Source organism: Lithobates pipiens, unplaced genomic scaffold (genome assembly GCF_037356315.1).
Source record: "Lithobates pipiens isolate NorthernLeopardFrog02 unplaced genomic scaffold, aLitPip1_a1.2 Scaffold_25, whole genome shotgun sequence".
Lineage (NCBI taxonomy): Eukaryota > Metazoa > Chordata > Amphibia > Anura > Ranidae > Lithobates > Lithobates pipiens.
Window position 1 is genome coordinate 147,709,574 of NW_027507787.1, and position 21,392 is coordinate 147,730,965.

Genomic DNA, 21,392 nt, shown 5'->3' on the forward strand with positions numbered 1-21,392 from the left:
AAGGTGATCATCAAGTCTGCCTGCCAATAGGAAAGGGACACATACCCTCTGGGCAGAACTTAGTATAATTTTATGATCTTTTTGTTTAAGAGGATATTTAAGAAACTAGAAAGATGGCCATTGGGGAAAAAAAAAAAAAAGGAGAAAGGGAAAGCTCGGAGGAGAGCTGGGGGGGGGGGGGGGAGAGAGTCAGGGGGAAGTTTAGGGACCCCCCCTGAGAAGGGACACTGGAAGACTGCCAGACAGACTGACCCTCATGCACCATGCATGAATACCCATTTTTACATTCATGAAGATCCCTGCTCCTTGGAACTCGGAGGTCACACAAAGTAATTCCTCTGTAAAAGGATCCATGTTGAAGCCACGGCAGCCATCTTAAAATTCCTGGTAACCAACACTCCACACTAATAGCCATATTGGAAATGGGTAAATATATGTTTATCATCTATTCTATGTTCTCTTAAATATTGATTTTTTTTAATGTTCTATTATTGAAAATATTTCTCCCAAATCAATAACCGCCTTTTAGATTTTTCTCTAAATTTATTTTTCATTATAAAATTTCTTATTTGCATAGATACCAATTTTATTGACAAACAAATGTCTAATTTATTTCACATTGTTAACCACTTACTTACCTGCAGTATAGTAATGGTTGGACGTGTGAAATACAGACATTCTGTTTAATTGTCAATTATCAAAAGGTTATTGATTCTACCGAGAAGTGAATGGTGATAATTGTGTCCAAGGTACTACTACGCCCAGTTTGAGGGCGTTTCCATTAATTGTCAAAATGATCAAGTAATGCAATCTGTATTTTAATATTTCATGTAAATATTTGTTTTCTGTCAACCAATAAATGTAGCTATTTTGTATGATCACTCGTCTCCGTGAATACGTTTCACATATATAGACTGATTCTGTATCTTAAAAATATCTTCGTTAAAAATTACTTAGTAAATATTGTGCGGGAAATTGTCCTTAAAAAGCACAACAATACACATACATACATACATACATACATACATACATACATACATACACACACACACACACACACATACATACACACACATACACACAGTGGGGGCGGAAAGTATTCAGACCCCCTTAAATTTTTCACTCTTTGTTACATTGCAGCCATTTGCTAAAATCATTTAAGTTCATTTTTGTTCCTCATTAACCACTTCACACCAATATACGTCGTCAAAATGGCACGGCTGGGCACAAGCATGTACAGGTACCTTGCCCTTTAAGAGCCCAGCCCTCCGGGGGTGCACTCGCGACCCGGTCCTGAGCTCTGTGATCATGTCAGAGCTGAAGAACGGGGAGAGGTAAGTGTAAATAAACCTTTCCCCGTGCTTCCTAGTGAGCTTGTCACCGATCGTCGTTCCCTATGACAGGGAACAGACTATCAGTGACGCCTCACACCAAGCCACGTCCCCTACAGTAAAGAAAAAAACAAACAAACACACACACACACACACACACCTGATCGCCGCCACTACTAGTAAAGATAAAAATAAAAAATTATTACTAAAAATGCCATAAAACTATCCCTATTTTGTAGACGCTATAACTTTTGCGCAAACCAATTTAAATGCTTATTGCGATTTTTTTTTACCAAAAATATGTAATCGACCTAAACTGAGGAAAAAAATGTTTTTTTTTTTATACATTTTTGGGGATATTATAGCAAAAAGTAAAAAATATTGCATTTTTTTTCAAATTTGTCACTCTATTTTTGTTTATAGCGCAAAATATAAAAACCGCAGAGCTGATCAAATACCACCAAAAGAAAGCTCTATTTGTGAAAAAAAAATTAAAAATTTGTTTGGGAGCCACGTCGCACGACCGCGTAATTGTCAGTTAAAGTGACGCAGTGCCGAATTGCAAAAAGGAGTCTGGTCCTTTAGCTGCAAAATGGTCTGGGGCTTAAGTGGTTAATGTACACACAGCATCCCATATTGACAGAAAAACAGAATTGTTGACATCTTTGCAGATTTATTAAAAAAGAAAAACTGAAATATCACATTGTCTTAAGTATTCAGACCCTTTGCTGTGCCACTCATATTTAACTAAGGTGCTGTCCATTTCTTCTGATCATCCTTGACATGGTTCTACACCTTCATTTGAGTCCAGCTGCGCTTGATTATACTGATTGGATTGGAATTAGGAAAGCCACACACCTGTCTATATAAGACTTTACCGCTCACAGTACATGTCAAAGCAAATGAGAATCATGAGGTCAAAGGAACTGCCTGAAGAGCTCAGACAGAATTGTGGCAAGGCACAGATCTGGCCAAGGTTACAAAAAAAAAAAATTCTGCTGCACTTAAGGTTCCTAAGAGCAGTGGCCTTAATAATCCTTAAATGGAAGATGTTTGGGACAACCAGAACCCTTCCTAGAGCTGACCCCCTGGACAAACTGAGCTATCGGGGGAGAAGAGCCTTGGTGAGAGAGAGGACCCAAAGATCACTGTGGCTGAGCTCCAGAGATGCAGTCGGGAGATGGGAGAAAGTTGTAGAAGGTCAACCATCACTAGAGCCCTCCACCAGTCAGGGCTTTATGGTAGAGTGGCCCAACGGAAGTCTCTCCTCAGTGCAAGACACATGAAAGCCCGCATGGAGTTTGCGGGAAGAAAAAAAAATAAATAAAAAAAAAAAAAAAAAAAAAACACACACACACACACAACACCTGAAGGGTTCCAAGGTGGTGAGAAATAAGATTCTTTGGTCTGATTAGACCAAGATAGAACTTTTTGGCCTTAATTCTAAGTGGTATGTGTGGAAAAAAACAGGCACTTTTCATCACCTGTCCAATACAGTCCCAACAGTGAAGCATGGTGGTGGCAGCATCATGCTGTGGGGGTGTTTTTCAGCTGCAGGGACAGGACGACTGGTTGCAATCAAGGGAAAGATGAATGTGGCCAAGTACAGGGATATCCTGGACGAAAACCTCCTCCAAAGTGCTCAGGGCCTCAGACTGGGCCGAAGGTTTATCTTCCAACAAGACAATGACCCCAAGCACACAGCAAAAATAATGAAGGAGTGGCTTCACAACTCTGGGACTGTTCTTGAATGGCCCAGCCAGAGCCCTGACTTAAACCCAATTGAGCATCTCTGGAGAGACCTAAAAATGTCTGTCCACCAACGTTTACCATCCAACCTTACAGAACTGGAGAGTATCTGCAAGGAGGAATGGCAGAGCATCCCCAAATCCAGGTGTGGAAAACTTGCTGCATCTTTCCCAAAAAGACTCATGGCTGTATTAGATCAAAAGGTGCTTCTACTAAATACTGAGGACCATGTAATATTTCAGTTTCTTTTTTAATAAATCTCCAAAAATGTCAACAATTCTGTGTTTCTCTGTCAAATATGGGGTGCTGTGTGTATATTAATGAGGAAAAACATGAACTTAAATGATTTTAGCAAATGGCTGCAATAGAACAAAGATTGAAAAATTTAAGGGGGTCTGAATACTTTCCGTCCCCACTGTGTATATTTTTATTAGGGATGCACCGATGCCACTTTTCTGACAGAGTACAAGTACTGATACTTGACATCATGTACTCGCCGATACTAATTACAGATACCTGATTTTGGTGACTTTTTTTAAATAATGAAAAATTACACATTTTTGTCATAATATGAGGAATTGAAAAGCAGTCAAAAGACATTAAGAAAACATGTTTATTTGCTGGTCACAAAGTTGTTAAAGCGCAAATTGCACAGAACAGGTTATATAAATAAAATAATGTCAGTCATCAATGAAATGTCATGTACATTGCAAGTGCATAGTAGTACTGTACCGCAATCACCGGCCGCGGGACACAAGTAGAAAGCAAGCAAGAGTTAGAAATAGAGAAGAGCACTCACCGGCCGCCATGAAGGGACATGGTGTAAGGACGACGCTCGCCACGTGGGGCAGCCATGCAGCAGCAAAACATGTCATGAGGGCTCCGTTCAAGCTGATACACACACACACACACACACACACACACAAATGCATACATACTTTCAGGGATTAGTAAGAAAACAGGAGGTGTAATGATGGAGAGAGGGAGTGCCAGGATCCAAGTCCAGGGTTTTTGCTGTGCCAGGCAATGGCTCTTCCTATTCAGCCATCTGAATCTCTTGCATAGTTTGTTGCCTAATCTCTTGGTCAGTCTTCAATATCGAGCATCTTGCTAAACTCTGAACTATTTAAGTCACGTCTCTGCATGTATCGTGTGCCAAATTACTGTGCTTATGTGAGTGTCTTTATTTGTTGCTAGTGGTACACGGCATTTTTAATTATAGCTATATAATTCCTGAACTTTGGCTGCTGATTTACTGATTACTTTTCATCATTCTACATGTCAAATCCGATATCTCTGGCTAATGACTTTTGGATTGATCTCCGACTATGTTTCTACCTTACTCACATACAGCTACTTCTACTTGTGTATTGAACCTGGCTGTTTATAACCAAGAATTTGTCTGCAGCTTCAGCTACTTGACCCAGAGGCTGATCCAACATCGTTACAGAATGATATACCAAAGTATAGAGGCATGGCTTACATAGGGATTTTAGATTGTAAACTCTTAACGAACAGGGATTTTTCCTCCTGTATTGAATTTGTATTGTAACTGTTCTATCTGCGTTCATGTTCTAAAGCGCTGCGCACACTATTTGCACTATATAAATCCTGAATAATAATAGTAGTAATAATTTCAGGCGAGGGGCTAGGAATTCAAGACTCCACAAGAAACTGGGTATCAATCAAGACTGACCAAGAGATCAAGCAAAGAACTATACAAATCTTCAGGTGGCTTAGTAGGAAGAGCCACAGCAAGACACAGTAGAAACCCCGAATTCAGATCCCGACAGAGAGGTTCCCTTAAGAAAAAAAAAAAGATAGAAAAAAAAAAAAAAAAAAGGACAAAAATGGAAAAGGAGGAAAGGGAAAAAAAAAAAAAAAAAAAAAAAAACCAACAACAATCTGCCCGTGTGTGCCCAAAATAAGATAGTAGTAGAAAAAAAAAAAAAAAAAAAAGCACATCTTTACCCCCAGTTGATCCCCTCCACAGTCTCGATATCCAGTGGGTCGATGGACTGAGGCAGAGCACGGTATAAGGAGGTCAGCCGGTTGGTGAGCAGCTCACATAAACTGGTGTTCTGTGTAAGGCACTGGGCAGCAGCCGCTTCTGGCAGGCTCACTAACAACATGAGGCCCTCGCAGGCTTTCACCGCAATCCGGCCATCCTGAGGGATGAGAGTGCACAGCATATAAACAACATGTTCTCCGAGGCTCTGGAAATACTCTCAGTGGGTTTTATCACTCACCGGGCTCTTGGTCAGGTTGAGTAAGGAGTTCACCAGGTTATAGTCCTGCTGTACATGTTTGACCGATACTCCGCTTTCAGCCCCGTCATCTGTAGAGCCAACACTAGCAGGGGCTGCCGGTACATTCTGAGTCCCATCTGCCGCTGCTCCAGCACTGGGATCGAGTGGAGGAGACTGCCCTGTGTCATTAGCAGGTACTTCTACAATGCCGCTCCCAACAAGTCCTCCAAGGCTGTTTGAAGATCCAACTGTTGGAAGGGGCTTCAACTTATTCTGAAAAGCATTCAGAACACAACAAACAGATGTTAGGAGAGCCTACTACAAACGTTCATCGTGCTTGGTAGTTCCTTTGTCTATCCTCCCCTCTAATTACCCCAACTTCTTCTTACTGCACCCCTACTTTACCCCTGCTAAACCCCCCCAATCATTTTTCTCAAAAAAAATTGTTCAAAGTTGGTTTTATCTGCACTTTTTACCCATTGGTATTAATTATATAAACTTTATGATTACATGCATTATATTATGTGAGCTAATTATGTTATATAACTAACAAACTATAGATACTTAATGTAGACAAATTTAGAAGTTTTTACCAGATAAGACACCATTTTTACATAATTAAATAGAATTTAGAAATATCATTAACTGTACATGAACTGTCTTTTTTTTTATCTTGTTGACTTCTACATTCAAAGTATAACTAAAAGCAAGATTATTTCATTAGATTTGGATAGAGTGGAGATGGATTAGAACACTTATTAGGTTTTTATTGCTGTCTATGTGCACATTAGGGAGAGGTTCATCCTCTCTATCCAGTTTACCATTATCATTAAAACTGAAAGCTAAAAGAAAATACCAAATTTTGGGGAAACCTTTCAATGGTAACCTGAGGGGCCCCAAGGAATTTCCTCTTACTCCCTGTTTTGGCTATGGGACAGGAAGCAAATGGAAATCTTTCTAATGGGACACTAATGGTACAAAAAAATAAATAAAATAATGACAGTGGTTATAACCCCTCCCTTAGGTTATCCAAAATGTGAAAAAAGTATTGCTTACAGCTCTACTTTAAGATGTGGTAGACCCTTCCCCTGAAACAAGCTGGTTTTACATGATGAACTTAAATCCCATCTCTGGGAAAATATTAACCCTTCTCCCAAGTCAGAAACACTGACGGTGAAGGAGAGCTGGAAGCAGCTACATGTCCACTGGCTGAACACTAGCTGTCTTTGAGATGTACAGCGCAGTGCATAGTATACAGCAAAAATATGTCCTGATCCTGTCAAGTTTTGGTAAATGTCATATCCTGGAGAGGGCTAACAAGCTGCAGTGGTGTTGCCACAACCCTCTCCTTGGACTACAATCCTATATGGTCATGCTGATGTTTTCTATGATATCCATTTGTTGTCAGCATATAGAAAAAAAATTTACACTGCTTGGCAGTACTTCCAGCAACTCCTTTCCTCCCAGGCTTACTTGGGCCTTAGAAGCAAAGAAAGCTAAAGAGAAAACCACATGGTGGAGCCGAAGAGAACACGCCATAAATCAATACTGCCATAGGGTAAAACAGGGCCAGAGCTCTTGCATGACTGTTAGAATAGAATAAGAAAACATAAGGGGTTATGCATGATGTCCTGTTTCTGCTGAGACATTACTGTATAGACCTTGTGCACCCTACAATGACAAACCGTTGTTGATGAACCTTTCAGTGCACTTTAGACAGTTCATAGTTCAACAAATATTAGAAATGATGGTATAGGTGACACTGGAACTGACCTCCAAGAAGAAGTTGACCAGATAAGGGTCTTGTTTTAGTTTGGCGCACACAATACACAAGAACTGGATCTCTTCATTCTCTGTTGGATTGGCCAACACCTCTCCGCACAGACGGATCAGCTTCTACAGAGAGAAAATACAACAGATGTCAAGGTCTAAATGGTCCGATATAACAGTAAAATTAAGATGCTAACAAACAGGTAAAAGTTGTCTGGAGTGTAAACTTTCTGTACTGCATAGTGAAATATGTCAGAGCAATAGAAACTTATATGTGCATGACTGTGGTGGGTAAGTGCAAGCTCCTCTGGTGTAGAGATGATGCAACTCACTCAGTGTTCTTTGTACAGAACTGTGGCATATGCCAGAGCTATAAAAAATGTAAAACAACAACAGTATGTGACAGGACATTAGAGTGTAAGCTCCTCTGGTGAAAAGACTGATGTGAATGGCTCAGCATTCTCTGTACAGCACTGCAGAACATGTCAGAGCTACATAAAATTATAAAAATGATTGCCTGTAGAGGGGCACTAGAGTGCAAGTTCCTCTGGTTCGAAGGCTTATGTAGCTGGATCAGCCTTCTATGTGCAGCACTCTAGAATATGTCAGAGCTATAAAAATGTACAATAACAGTGTTTAACTGTGGTGGGACATTAGAGTGTAAGCTACTCTAGTGCAGAGACTAATGTAAATGGCTAAGGATTTTATGTACAGCACTGCGGAATGCCAGAGCTATATAAATGTATTATAATCATTATAAAAATGTTTGCCTGTGGTAGGGCATTAGAGTACAAGCTCCTCTGGTATAGACTGCTGCTGCGCAATCTTCTCTTTACAGCACTATGGATTGTGTCAGAACTATATATAAAAGAAGAATAATAATAGTGTGCAATTGCGGTGGAGTATAAGCTCCTCTGGTTCAAAGGCTGATGTAACTGGCTCAGTGTTCTCTGCACAGCACAGTGGAATATGTCAGAGCTGTATAAATATAATAATAATAATAATAATAATAATAGTGTGAGACTGTGGTGGGGACATTGGAGTGTAAGCTCATCTGGTGCAAACTGATGTGACTGACTCTGTTGTGTTGAGCAAACTGATAAACACAAAGGTGTTGGAGTTGCTGAATGTACCTGTACTGGTCGGTGGACATTAATATGTGGCAGCAAAGGTTGTTTAATCCTCCCGAGGAGTTTAGTGTAGAACATTAGGACTTGCTGTTTCATTCCCGGTGGACACTGGCATAAAAAAGCGGCACGTTACACAAAACAAAAACAAACATACAACATACGATATGAGAATTCTTATCTTTGATTCTGCATTGTTTTATTTTCTGCTTACTCTGTACAATGAAAGGAAATCACTTATTGCTTAACTTTCAGGAAATGAAATCTGTTTTTTTTTTAAACTGATTCAAACCGTTCCAGGCAACAGAAGCCTCTCTTTCTCTAAGCACAAAGAAATTTTGGTTCAATGCAATCTCTGATAACAATCTGACAAACAGTATAATAATGATTGCAGACCTTCCTGTCATAACAAAGAGGATTTCTGCATCTGTGCCGATAAGTCATCCAACTAGCAGTATAATCTTTACATACACTTCACAAATAAAAACTTCTAAAAACTATCTGAAAGAGCAAAATAATGATATGCTGCAAACTTTTCTGCTGCTCAAAGGGATTTGAGGACTGAAATTTAAAAGTATAAAAAAGGAGATGTGAGGATTTCCTGGCAGGAAGATTCTGTCTGATTGGATTGGGTGGCATACTCATTTCTACAGGAACCTTGCAGACACCCTGTGTTCTGTCAGAATAGTGAACCTGCCATGCGTTCCACCGCTACCAGGTTTGCTAATCTGACAGAACACCTGCAGCCGGAAGAAGACAGCGGACATCTTCTTACTACACTCAGCTATGTCTTGAATTGCAGAGTAATTTTAGCAATAAAGTGAGCATATATAAATATATTATATTGACATCTGTGATGCCGTTTGGATGTTTAAAAAGGTGTAGTGCTGAGCAGTGCAGGGTTTACCAATATGGCCACCGCCACCTTCCTACTGCTGGCATCCAGCTTCTTTCAAAATGTAACATCAAAACAGCATCACACATGTCAATATACTGTATTTATATACGGTCACTTTATTGCTAAAATTACTATGAAATTCAAGACGTAACTGGGTGTAGCAAGATATCCACTGCTGCCTTCTTCTGACTGCAGGTGTTCTTGTCAGATTAGCAAACCTGGTAACAGCGGAGCTGACACAAAATCACTTCCGTTAGCTAATCTGACAGGTTTGCTATTCTGACAGATGTTGGGAATACCCAGGATATGTTAGACAAACGTAACCAGTCACTGCTATTACTCCTTTACAAAATTGGGGGGTGTCTACAAGCAACTCTCATTTGACCCAAATATTCACATTATGGCTAAAGCTGGACCTTCAGGATTGTACTAAACATCCAACTGTCCGATATCTGTGCTTAGACTAACCGGACCGTTTTGTAAAATTTTCCTATTAAAAGTGCAGACAGGGCTGAACTCTGGCCTAAAAACTAAAAAGGATGAGCAATTGGGAATGGAATTGGCCAGGACCAGAATAGCGGAGTGGCCATTGATGGATTTTAAAGCCATTATTCTCAGCTTCAACACCAAGGGCCAGTTCACACTGCTGTGATGCAGGAACCCTGCAAAACCAATGCAGGTTTCCGCATCGCTTGTCTCCCAGCAGCAGTTGACACTGCCCTATGCAAGCTGCCGGGAGCGTCAGTTAAAAGTTAATGACACCCCCAAATCAGTTCGCAAATCGCAGTGCAATCTGCAAACTTGGACAGGAATCAGATCGCATGGGTGTAAATACCCATGCGATCCGATTCTGCTGCGGACCAAAAGACGGGTTCCTGTGCGAGTTTGATGCAAATTCAGCCATACTATCTGTGTGGCTAAAAAAAAAAAAAAAAAGCATTGTACAGAAATCGAATGCAATTTGCACTGTGGTGCGAATCCCATCTGATCTCAGACATCGCACCAATGGGAACCGGCCCTTAAAGCTGGAATGTGCCAAAAGGTGAACCCGTTACACGTTCCACCCGTTTTTAGGGTGGAACTCATAACATGTTCCCAATGCTGCAGGCGCTGCCAGATCCCTCCCATACTAGCTGTCACTTTTTTAAATCAGCGTGGCCTGTGTGGGGCTCCATCCACATGGCCACGCCATTCATTCAAACAGCTCTGTGTATGAATGAACTACAATCCCCGACATCATTTGCATTTGTCGGCTTGTAGTTCTCCAAAAACTACCACAGCATAGTGGTAGTTCATTGATTTCTTCCTGTCAGATTATATCTGCTTGCCCACATGGGATTGCCACACAGATAAACTGACTGATCTACTGATCGCTGTAGCAAAATAGATTTGGCAGCCTGCATGAGCTGATTTCCACCAAGCTAACCTGCTGTGATGTCTTTGGGGGATCTTTTAAACATGAACAATTACATGCAACAGTTGTACAATATTGCCATCCAATCAGATTACACTGGAGAAAGACAAATAAACACATGCAATTAGGCCCGACTGAACACGTTGAGGGGAATTTATCACACTAGTCACTGGAGCCGCCGTGCATGGCAGCCAATCAGATTATATATTTTATGTTAGAACCTTAACTGAACTAGATGGAGCTAGAAGCCAATTGGTCACCACACACACAGCTGCTCCAAATCACATCAGCTCCAGTACCAATAAGTTTTTGCTTACTGATATAACTTGAAAGTCGGACGATTTTTATTGAACCAACTAATGTCACCTGGCATTTGGCTTGTGTGTACAGGGCTTAACAAAAATACTGAAGGAAAAAAAAAAAAAGACGAAGGGGCACTTGTCCTTTTGCCCCATTGTGCTGACCTTACCCAACCTCCCCCTCCCTCTACAGATGCATAGTTACCCCAGTCTAACTAGTTTTGGTTAACACCCTTGCCACACTCGAGTATTACAGGCCCCTAGACTTCTATGGGGTTGTGTCCTGAGTCAAGGGACAAAAGAAGACAACCCCATAGAGGTCAATTGGGCTATAAAGTGCAGGTGTGGCCAGGATCAGTGGCAGAACTAACGCCATAGCGACCCACGTGGGCGCTATGGGGCCCGCAGCCGAGTTGGAGCCTGGTGAGTGGTGTTAGTAGGCGGGTGCTGGCCGCTCCGGGTGACACCCACCAGAGGGGTGACACGCTGGGGTAGCGGCAGCCGCCCGCATCACTAACACTGCTCTCTGTAGTACCTCGTGCCGGGACATGGACACAGCAGCACAGACCGCAGCCGCCTCCCCCTCCTCTCTGTTTACATCCACAGAGGAGGAGGAGCCTACGCTCGAGGGACACACACGGCACCGTGTATCAGCGCTGTTCTGAGGTATGTAGGGGGGTTTGCACTATTGAGGGGGTCTGCACTGAGGGGGGGGGGGGTCTACACTACTGAGGGAGGGGGGGGGGGGAGCGGTCTGCACCACAGAGGGGGGGGGGGAGCGGTCTGCACCACAGAGGGGGGGGGGGGGGAGCGGTCTGCACCACAGAGGGGGGGGGGGGGGGGGGGAGCGGTCTGCACCACAGAGGGGGGGGGGGGAGCGGTCTGCACCACAGAGGGGGGGGGGGGGAGCGGTCTGCACCACAGAGGGGGGGGGGGGAGCGGTCTGCACCACAGAGGGGGGGGGGGGGGAGAGCGGTCTGCACCACAGAGGGGGGGGGGGGGGGAGAGCGGTCTGCACCACAGAGGGGGGGGGGGGAGAGCGGTCTGCACCACAGAGGGGGGGGGGGAGAGCGGTCTGCATCACAGAGGGGGGGGGGGGGGGGGAGCGGTCTGCACCACAGAGGGGGGGGGGGGAGAGCGGTCTGCACCACAGAGGGGGGGGGGGGGAGCGGTCTGCACCACAGAGGGGGGGGGGGAGAGCGGTCTGCACCACAGAGGGGGGGGGGGGGGGGAGAGCGGTCTGCACCACAGAGGGGGGGGGGGAGCGGTCTGCACCACAGAGGGGGGGGGGGGGAGCGGTCTGCACCACAGAGGGGGGGGGGGGGGAGCGGTCTGCACCACAGAGGGGGGGGGGGGGAGCGGTCTGCACCACAGAGGGGGGGGGGGGGGGAGCGGTCTGCACCACAGAGGGGGGGGGGGGGAGCGGTCTGCACCACAGAGGGGGGGGGGGGGAGCGGTCTGCACCACAGAGGGGGGGGGGGGGGAGCGGTCTGCACCACAGAGGGGGGGGGGGAGAGCGGTCTGCACCACAGAGGGGGGGGGGGGGGGAGAGCGGTCTGCACCACAGAGGGGGGGGGAGAGCGGTCTGCACCACAGAGGGGGGGGGGGAGCGGTCTGCACCACAGAGGGGGGGGGGGGAGCGGTCTGCACCACAGAGGGGGGGGGGGGGAGCGGTCTGCACCACAGAGGGGGGGGGGGGGGGGAGCGGTCTGCACCACAGAGGGGGGGGGGGGGGAGCGGTCTGCACCACAGAGGGGGGGGGGGGGGAGCGGTCTGCACCACAGAGGGGGGGGGGAGCGGTCTGCACCACAGAGGGGGGGGGGGGGGGAGCGGTCTGCACCACAGAGGGGGGGGGGGGGGAGCGGTCTGCACCACAGAGGGGGGGGGGGGGGGAGCGGTCTGCACCACAGAGGGGGGGGGGGAGCGGTCTGCACCACAGAGGGGGGGGGGAGCGGTCTGCACCACAGAGGGGGGGGGGGGAGCGGTCTGCACCACAGAGGGGGGGGGGGAGCGGTCTGCACCACAGAGGGGGGGGGGGGAGCGGTCTGCACCACAGAGGGGGGGGGGAGCGGTCTGCACCACAGAGGGGGGGGGGAGCGGTCTGCACCACAGAGGGGGGGGGGAGCGGTCTGCACCACAGAGGGGGGAGCGGTCTGCACCACAGAGGGGGGGGGGGAGCGGTCTGCACCACAGAGGGGGGGGGGGGGAGCGGTCTGCACCACAGAGGGGGGGGGGGAGCGGTCTGCACCACAGAGGGGGGGGGGGGGAGCGGTCTGCACCACAGAGGGGGGGGGGGAGCGGTCTGCACCACAGAGGGGGGGGGGGAGCGGTCTGCACCACAGAGGGGGGGGGGGGGAGAGCGGTCTGCACCACAGAGGGGGGGGGGGGGGAGAGCGGTCTGCACCACAGAGGGGGGGGGGGGGAGAGCGGTCTGCACCACAGAGGGGGGGGGGGGGGAGAGCGGTCTGCACCACAGAGGGGGGGGGGGGAGAGCGGTCTGCACCACAGAGGGGGGGGGGGGAGAGCGGTCTGCACCACAGAGGGGGGGGGGGGGGAGAGCGGTCTGCACCACAGAGGGGGGGGGGGGGGGAGAGCGGTCTGCACCACAGAGGGGGGGGGGAGAGCGGTCTGCACCACAGAGGGGGGGGGAGAGCGGTCTGCACCACAGAGGGGGGGGGGAGAGCGGTCTGCACCACAGAGGGGGGGGGGAGAGCGGTCTGCACCACAGAGGGGGGGGGGAGAGCGGTCTGCACCACAGAGGGGGGGGGGGGGAGAGCGGTCTGCACCACAGAGGGGGGGGGAGAGCGGTCTGCACCACAGAGGGGGGGGGGGGGAGAGCGGTCTGCACCACAGAGGGGGGGGGGAGAGCGGTCTGCACCACAGAGGGGGGGGAGAGCGGTCTGCACCACAGAGGGGGGGGAGAGCGGTCTGCACCACAGAGGGGGGGGAGAGCGGTCTGCACCACAGAGGGGGGGGAGAGCGGTCTGCACCACAGAGGGGGGGGAGAGCGGTCTGCACCACAGAGGGGGGGGAGAGCGGTCTGCACCACAGAGGGGGGGGGGGGGGGAGAGCGGTCTGCACCACAGAGGGGGGGGGGGGAGAGCGGTCTGCACCACAGAGGGGGGGGGGGGAGAGCGGTCTGCACCACAGAGGGGGGGGGGGGAGAGCGGTCTGCACCACAGAGGGGGGGGAGAGCGGTCTGCACCACAGAGGGGGGGGGGGGGGAGAGCGGTCTGCACCACAGAGGGGGGGGGGGGAGAGCGGTCTGCACCACAGAGGGGGGGGGGAGAGCGGTCTGCACCACAGAGGGGGGGGGGAGAGCGGTCTGCACCACAGAGGGGGGGGGAGAGCGGTCTGCACCACGGGGGGGGGGGGGGAGAGCGGTCTGCACCACAGAGGGGGGGGAGAGCGGTCTGCGCCACAGAGGGGGGGGGGGGGGAGAGCGGTCTGCACCACAGAGGGGGGAGCGGTCTGCACCACAGAGGGGGGGAGCGGTCTGCACCACAGAGGGGGGGAGCGGTCTGCACCACAGAGGGGGGGAGCGGTCTGCACCACAGAGGGGGGGAGCGGTCTGCACCACAGAGGGGGGGAGCGGTCTGCACCACAGAGGGGGGGAGCGGTCTGCACCACAGAGGGGGGGAGCCTGCACAGAGGGGGGTCTGAACTACTGAGGGGAGGTCTTCACTGAGAGGGGGGGGGGGGGGGGGGGAGTCTGAACTACTGAGGGGAGGTCTTCACTGAGAGGGGGGGGAGTCTGCACTACTGAGGGGGGCATTTGTACTGCTGGGGTGGTCCTGCACTGAGGGGGGTCTGTAATGGGGGGGGGTCTGCACTAAGAGGGGTCTGCACTAAGAGGGGTCTGCACTAAGAGGGGTCTCTTTACTGCTGGGGGGTCTGCACTGTACTGATGGAGGTCAGCAATGTGTGTCCTTCAAGGGCTGCATTTTTTTTGGGGGGGGGGGGGGGGGGGCATACAACATTTTGCTATGGGGCCCTGTGATTTCTAGTTACGCCCCTGGCCAGGATGTAAACAAACCCTGGAGGCCGCAGCCATTGGATTGTGGGAGTATGCATCGATGGTGGGGGAAGGTGGGTTCAGTTAGGTCAGGGCAAAGGAGCCAAAATAAGTGCATTTATCCTTTAAAATAAAACCTATTTTCATTACATACCTTATTTTAGACCCAGGGACGTCATCACTGGGTCTCTGTGCTTCTCAAATGTCTATGTTACGGCTGATGTACAGTACACCCCTTAAGAGCAATCAATCCTGATGCAAATAGTAGGGGTTATGCAAATATGAAAATGCTGTGATGTGTGGATGTCAGTCTAAGAGTGGGTGTTCCTAGACAGGTTGTATTAGCATAAAGACCATGGGTAACTCCTACATGTGATGCTGAGCCTAAATGATTGAAAGAACTGAAATCGAATGAATGAGACTGACATGCTGGGGAGCAAAAAGCTATATGATGCATGACATCCTCCAGCCAAGTAATGAGATGGGCTGTATCCAACTTGCTGCAGCTTCTAATGCACATGGTGAAAAGCGCACAATGTGCAGTGATATCAAAGTAACGTAGTTTCAGTCTAGGAGAGAAGCCTGTACAATTCTGCAAGACTGAAGGGAAGGCTGGAGATCAAACAAACTCTGAAAGCCTGAAGAAGGGTCAAAAACGTTGTCCACTAATTTCCTGTCTGATGAGAAGCAGAGAGAAAAATTCCACCGTGGGGACAAAGAAAAAATAAAGCTGAAGGGGGTTTTGGTCTTCCCTTCGGTGTGTCTGTAGTGAGTTACTTGCAATAGTCTGCATCACACCAGGGCACAGCAAACCAAAGTCATACTGCAGTTCGTTGTGAGCAGGTCACCAAAGGGAACAGAAATAAGCAGTACAATATCTATAGGTCTGCTATGCATACAACAGACTGCATGGGTAGAATATTCTGAAACAAACTCACATCGGCTTTCCCCAGGGTGTAGAGGGTCTCCAGGACTTTGTGATGTAATAAATACTCCATGCATGGCCCAGTCTCCCCAGATTCTCGCTCATTCTCCTCCTGCACCAGAATGTCCAGCATTTGCTCCAGGTGAGAGGGGATATTGGTGTCCGTCACCGGGGCCTTGTCATCTGTGTCACAGAACAAGAGTCTCAGAACACACTGAAGTCTCAGAAATAATATAACATCTGCTACATTAATAGTCCTACCTGCACTTACAGCAGTTGTGCGGGGTGTCTAAATAAACCTGTGTAGGACAATATATACCAGAGTCTGACCCAGTGGACTCTATGGGGTTGATTTACTTGCAAATAGACTATGCACTTTGAAAGTACAGTTGCTTCAGACATTGGTAAATGAGGTAAAGCTTCACTTTGCAAAGAATACTCAATCATAAGAAGAAAAAATAAATAAAAAAATAGCAATATTGCTTGGACATGTTTGGATAGTGGATGTCAGCAAAACTTTTCCTCATTTACTATGCTCTGGAGCCACTGCCCTTGCAGACTGCACAGTCTTTTTATCTTTAGTAAATCTACCCCAATGTTTATTCTTCTTGGGTGAACCAACCACCCACCCCAGCCCTTCCCCCTTCTCTGCATGTATTGAGGGGTGTGGCTGTTACTTAGCTATGCCAAAACAGAGCATTGGAGGGCAAGGGCAAGAAACAGCAATTTTACTTTAACCACCCCATAGCCGAGTGACCGGTACAGGGCGGTTGCTTAACTCCAAGAGGCCGTTATATGACATCCTCCCAGAATTCCTCTCTCGCGCGCCCCCTGGGGCACACACTCGAGAGCATCCGTGACGGATCACAGTAAACGGCCGCTCATCGTGGTCGTTTACTACGCGATTGCTCCATCAAATGACAGAGTGATCACTTGTAAACAATCCTCCCTCCCCTCTCTGTACCGATCAGTACAGCGGAGGAGGAAGAGATCGGTGTCAGCAGCGCTGTAGGCTGCATCTGCAGAAAATTAACCCCCCCAATACTCTGCAATTGCCCGCCAATACTCTGCCATAAATTGCCATAGTCGGCGATACCCTGCAATACCCAGCCATAGTCGGTGACACCCTGCAATACCCAGGGGATATCTGAATGATGGGTGTAGCTACAGGCATCATTCAGATATCAGCTTTTTCAGCCAGCGATTCCCTACACCATAAGAACAATCATAGCAGCTGTTCCTCTGCTTGATCGTTCTTACAGGAAGCACCCCCTCCCCCCCCCCCCCCCGATGCTTCTATCGACTCGCCAATACAATCAAAGCCAGAATCTTTTTTAATTTTTTTATTTCAGGCTTCCCAGCCTAGAGGTGAGATGCGGGGTCTTATTGACCCCATATCTCACTGTAAAGAGGACCTGTCATGCCATTATTCCTATTACAAGGGATGTTTACATTCCTTGTAATAGGAATAAAAGTGATCAAAAAGTTTATTTTTGGGGGGAAAAAAACAAAAAAAAAAAAAACGTCAAACTAAAATAAAGTAAAATGAACAATAAATTTTTTTTAAGTGCCCCTGTCCCCATGTGCTCGCATGCAGAAGGGAACGCATATGTAAGTCCCGCCCACATATGAAAACGGTGTTCAAACCACACATGTGAGGTATCGCTGCAAACGTTAGAGCGAGAGCAATAATTCTAGCCCCAGACCTCCTCTGCAACTCAAAACATGCAACCAGTAAAAAAAAAAAAAAAAAAAAAAAAAAAAAAAAAAGTAAAGCGTCGCCTATGGGGATTTTTAAAGTAGTGACGTTTGGCGCCATTCCACGAGCGTGTGCAATTTTTAAGAGTGACACGTTGGGTATCTATTTACTCAGCGTAACTTCATCTTTCACATTATGCAAAAACAATGGGATAACTTTACTGTTTTATTTTTTTTTCTAAGCACAAAACTGTTTTTTCCCCAAAAAAACGCGTTCCAAAAACTGCTGCGCAAATACCGTGCGAGATAAAAAGTTGCAACAACCACCATTCTATTCTCTAGGGTCTTTGCTAAAAAAAAAAAAAAAAAAAAAAAAAAAAAAAATAAAAATAAAAAAAACACATATATAATGTTTGGAGGTTCTATGTAATTTTCTAGCAAATAAATGATGATTTTTACACGTAGGAGAGAAATGTCAGAATTGTCCTGGGTGCTCCAGAACGCCTGATGGCGCTCCCTGCATGTTGGGCCTCTGTATGTGGCCACGCTGTGTAAAAGTCTCACACACGTGGTATCGCCATACTCGGGACTAATAGCAGAATATGTTTTGGGGTGTAATTTGGGGCATGCATATGCTGCGTGTAAGATAAACTGATATTATGACAATTTTGTGAAAAAATAAAAAATAAGGGAAAAAAATCCTCATTTTGCAAAGAATTGTGGGAAAAAACTACAACTTCAGAAAACTCATCATGCCTCTTACTAAATACCTTAGAATGTCTTCTTTCCAAAAGGGGTCATTTGGGGGGTATTTGTACTTTTCTGGCATGTTAGGGTCTCAAGAATTGAAATAGGCCGTCAGTACTTCAGGTGTGATCAATTTTCAGATATTGGCACCATAGCTTGTGGACTCTAACTTTCACAAAGACCAAATAATATCCACCAATTTGTACTTATTTTTACCAAAGATATGCAGTAGTATACATTTTGGCCAAAATTTATGAAGAAAAATTACTAATCTGCTAAATTTTATATCAGAAACAAAGAAACTTTTTTTTTTTTTAACAGAATTTTCGGTCTTTTTTCTTTTATAGCACAACAAATAAAAAACCTAGCGGTGATTAAATACCACCAAAACAAAGCTCTATTTGTGTGAAAAAAGGACAAAAATTTCATATGGGTACAGTGTTGCATGACTGAGTAATTGTCGTTCAAAATATGAAAGCACCAAAAGCTGAAAATTGGTCTGTTATTAAGGGTGTTTAAGTGACCAGTGGTCAAGTGGTTAAAGAAAAGGGTATGCAAGGCATTGCCTAGAAAAAAATCATAACATGCAGGTCTGATATAGAACATTGGGCCCAGACCAGGCCTTGCTCATCTGGCCTTATCTACTCAAAAGGTTTCTGTGCATGGGGCTTACAGTAAGCTAATAAGAGCAGATTCAGATACCTATTTAAATGTGTATTTATAAATACATTTCATGATTTAATAAATACATAACTGGATTGGAGGTGTTTCTTTCTAAACTAAAAATGCAATTGTTTGGTTGAGGTTCAGCCTTAAAGTGAATCGCTCAATCAACATTGACTATTTTAATCATCAGGATGCTAGCATTAGTAAATGAATAGAAAAGTATACCATATATCAGGGATATGCAATTAGCGGACCTCCAGCTGTTGCAAAACTACAAGTCCCATCATGCCTCTGCCCCTGGGTGTCATGCTTGTGGCTGTCAGTCTTGCTAGGCTTCATTGGATTTGTAGTTCTGCAACAGCTGGAGGTCCACTAATTGCATATCGCTGCCATATATGCTTGTTTTAAACTTTTTTTTTTTTTTTTTAACATTTCTTTAATTACTACCTGGCTTAACAGGCATAGGAAAATGATGTAATACATCCCAAGAGTAGGGGAGCTAAAGGCAGGTGGATGCCAGCAAGTAAATGCAACAATAATCATTTGAAGAAGAAAGTTTCAATAGCCAGTAGCGAATAGCTTCCGTCTCAAAGTTGAATCTGAGCATGTGTGATTTTTGGCATGTCGGAATTGCATACACACGATTGGAATTTCAGATAGAAAGTTTTTCCATTGAGAACATGCTATCAGTTTTTGGCTGGTGGAAATTCGGACAGCTAAATTCCGATGGAGCATACACACGGTCGCATTTTCCGCTGAAGAGCTCTCATCGGTCTTTTTCTGGCCGGAATTCCGATAGTGTGTACGCGGCATTAGACCAAATTTGAATCTTTCAAAGAATGTCAGGCAAAATAGTTGGCCCTCACGCATGTTCACTTCATCAAATCTGGCCCTCTTTGAAAAAAGTTTAGACACCCCTGGTCTAGGGGGTACCTATGAAAACTAGGTACTCCTTAGCCCCCCAAAAAAAATGTATGTGCCAAAAAGTTAAAGTTCCGCTTTAAAGTGAAGGGAGAGAGTCACATGCACCCCCATATCTAGAAGTAATGGATATTTTTTTTAATTTTCCAACAGCTGAACAAAGGGATGAGGGAGAAAAAGGAGTATGGGTTGCTGGTGGGGCTGCTATTAAAAGGGAAACTGTTGCTTTGACCTGGATGAACAAAACAACAGTTCAGGCATTTATTACAAAAGAAAATTATAATCCTGTTATGTATAGTATTTAAGAAAATCATTAAATATATTTTTGCATAGGACTACATGAGTACCTAAATCAGTCTTTATATTAGCCTCTTGTAAGCCCCTGCACAGCAGAACTCACACAGAATAAGAGGGACAGCACCAGCAGCCAATCAGGGCTTTGCTACTGTAGGATGGAGACCAAGAATGACATATTCAGTGTTTTGATAATACTTTATTTTCCAATCCCATTATGGGCATGCCCCAAACAAGACTGTATTGCTAATCTGCAGTGTAGTATATCGGAAGCCCAGGGCCCAGCTATGCTGTCTGGCTGGGGTGTCTGAACTGCAGGACTGGCTGAACAGTTTAGTTGCCTGAATGGAGTTCCGCTTTAATGCCAGAAAGAAAGATTTTAGACTATGTTATGCAGATGTAGTGAGACACCAGGTTGTACCAAGCCCTCATCCTAGTCCCCCTGTGGAGCACATAGACTGCACAGACAATGAGGTGATAGACAGATCCTGCCGCCACTTCTTACCGGATGTCTCTATGTAGTAATGAGTGATGGCTTTCCAGTGATACACAAAGTCCTCCTGCAGTGGCAGCGATGGGGCGAGCTGAGAGAGAGAGAAAAAACACATTAGCCTCTGCACCAGGTGTGCCAACACTCTAAAGTCACATCACACTCACACTATTTTTACAGTTTATATAACTCTGAAATATTCTGCTTTGCTGTACAGAAACTACTGAACCAAACGTATCAGTCTTTGCATCAGAGGATCTTGCACACTAATACCACCCCGCACCATACACCTCAGTCACACGCTATTATTTATTTCCATGAAATGAGGACTGACATGCAAACTCGCCAGCTGGCAGATCGTACTCAGCATTCCCTATGGTATAAACTGCTCCCGTGTCCAACCCCACCCCCATGTGTTTTCTGCAAGGAACCCCCAAGTGACTGAAATATGTCAGTGTGAAGCCAGGTACACACAGATTATATTTTGTAATCTTATAAAACACAGTCAGAGTCATGTTCTGCATTGACAGATATTTTGTGTTATTCGCAATCCCCAGAGTGCCTGGAATCCCATACCTGCTGCTCATCCACTGAATGGTAAAGAGCGTTCGAGGAAAAGGGAGCATAGGTGGGTTGCGTGTGTGCTAATAAACTATGTCACTTTGCTCTGACAGGTTCTCTTTGTGTCCGTCTGTCCAGTCATGTCATTGGAGCTTGTAAAAGCATTACTCCTGTGGTGTGCAACAATTGTTTTTATGTAACAAGATTAAAATTGGATTTCCTTTGCTACTTTGGTGTG

At 46.4% G+C, this 21,392-nt stretch overlaps 1 protein-coding gene across 1 annotated transcript in view; it reads right to left on the reverse strand.

Moving 5' to 3' along the window:
• Nucleotides 1-21,392, reverse strand: part of FHIP2A (FHF complex subunit HOOK interacting protein 2A) — a 47,522-nt gene that overhangs the window by 20,074 nt on the left and 6,056 nt on the right. Inside the window, exons 2-7 of the mRNA XM_077454936.1 lie at nt 20,609-20,687; nt 15,791-15,960; nt 8,233-8,337; nt 7,103-7,225; nt 5,330-5,602; nt 5,052-5,248 (exon numbers count right to left, since the gene is read on the reverse strand). Coding sequence (XP_077311062.1) covers nt 5,052-5,248; nt 5,330-5,602; nt 7,103-7,225; nt 8,233-8,337; nt 15,791-15,960; nt 20,609-20,687 — 947 coding nt within the window. The remainder of the gene's footprint in view (nt 1-5,051; nt 5,249-5,329; nt 5,603-7,102; nt 7,226-8,232; nt 8,338-15,790; nt 15,961-20,608; nt 20,688-21,392) is intronic.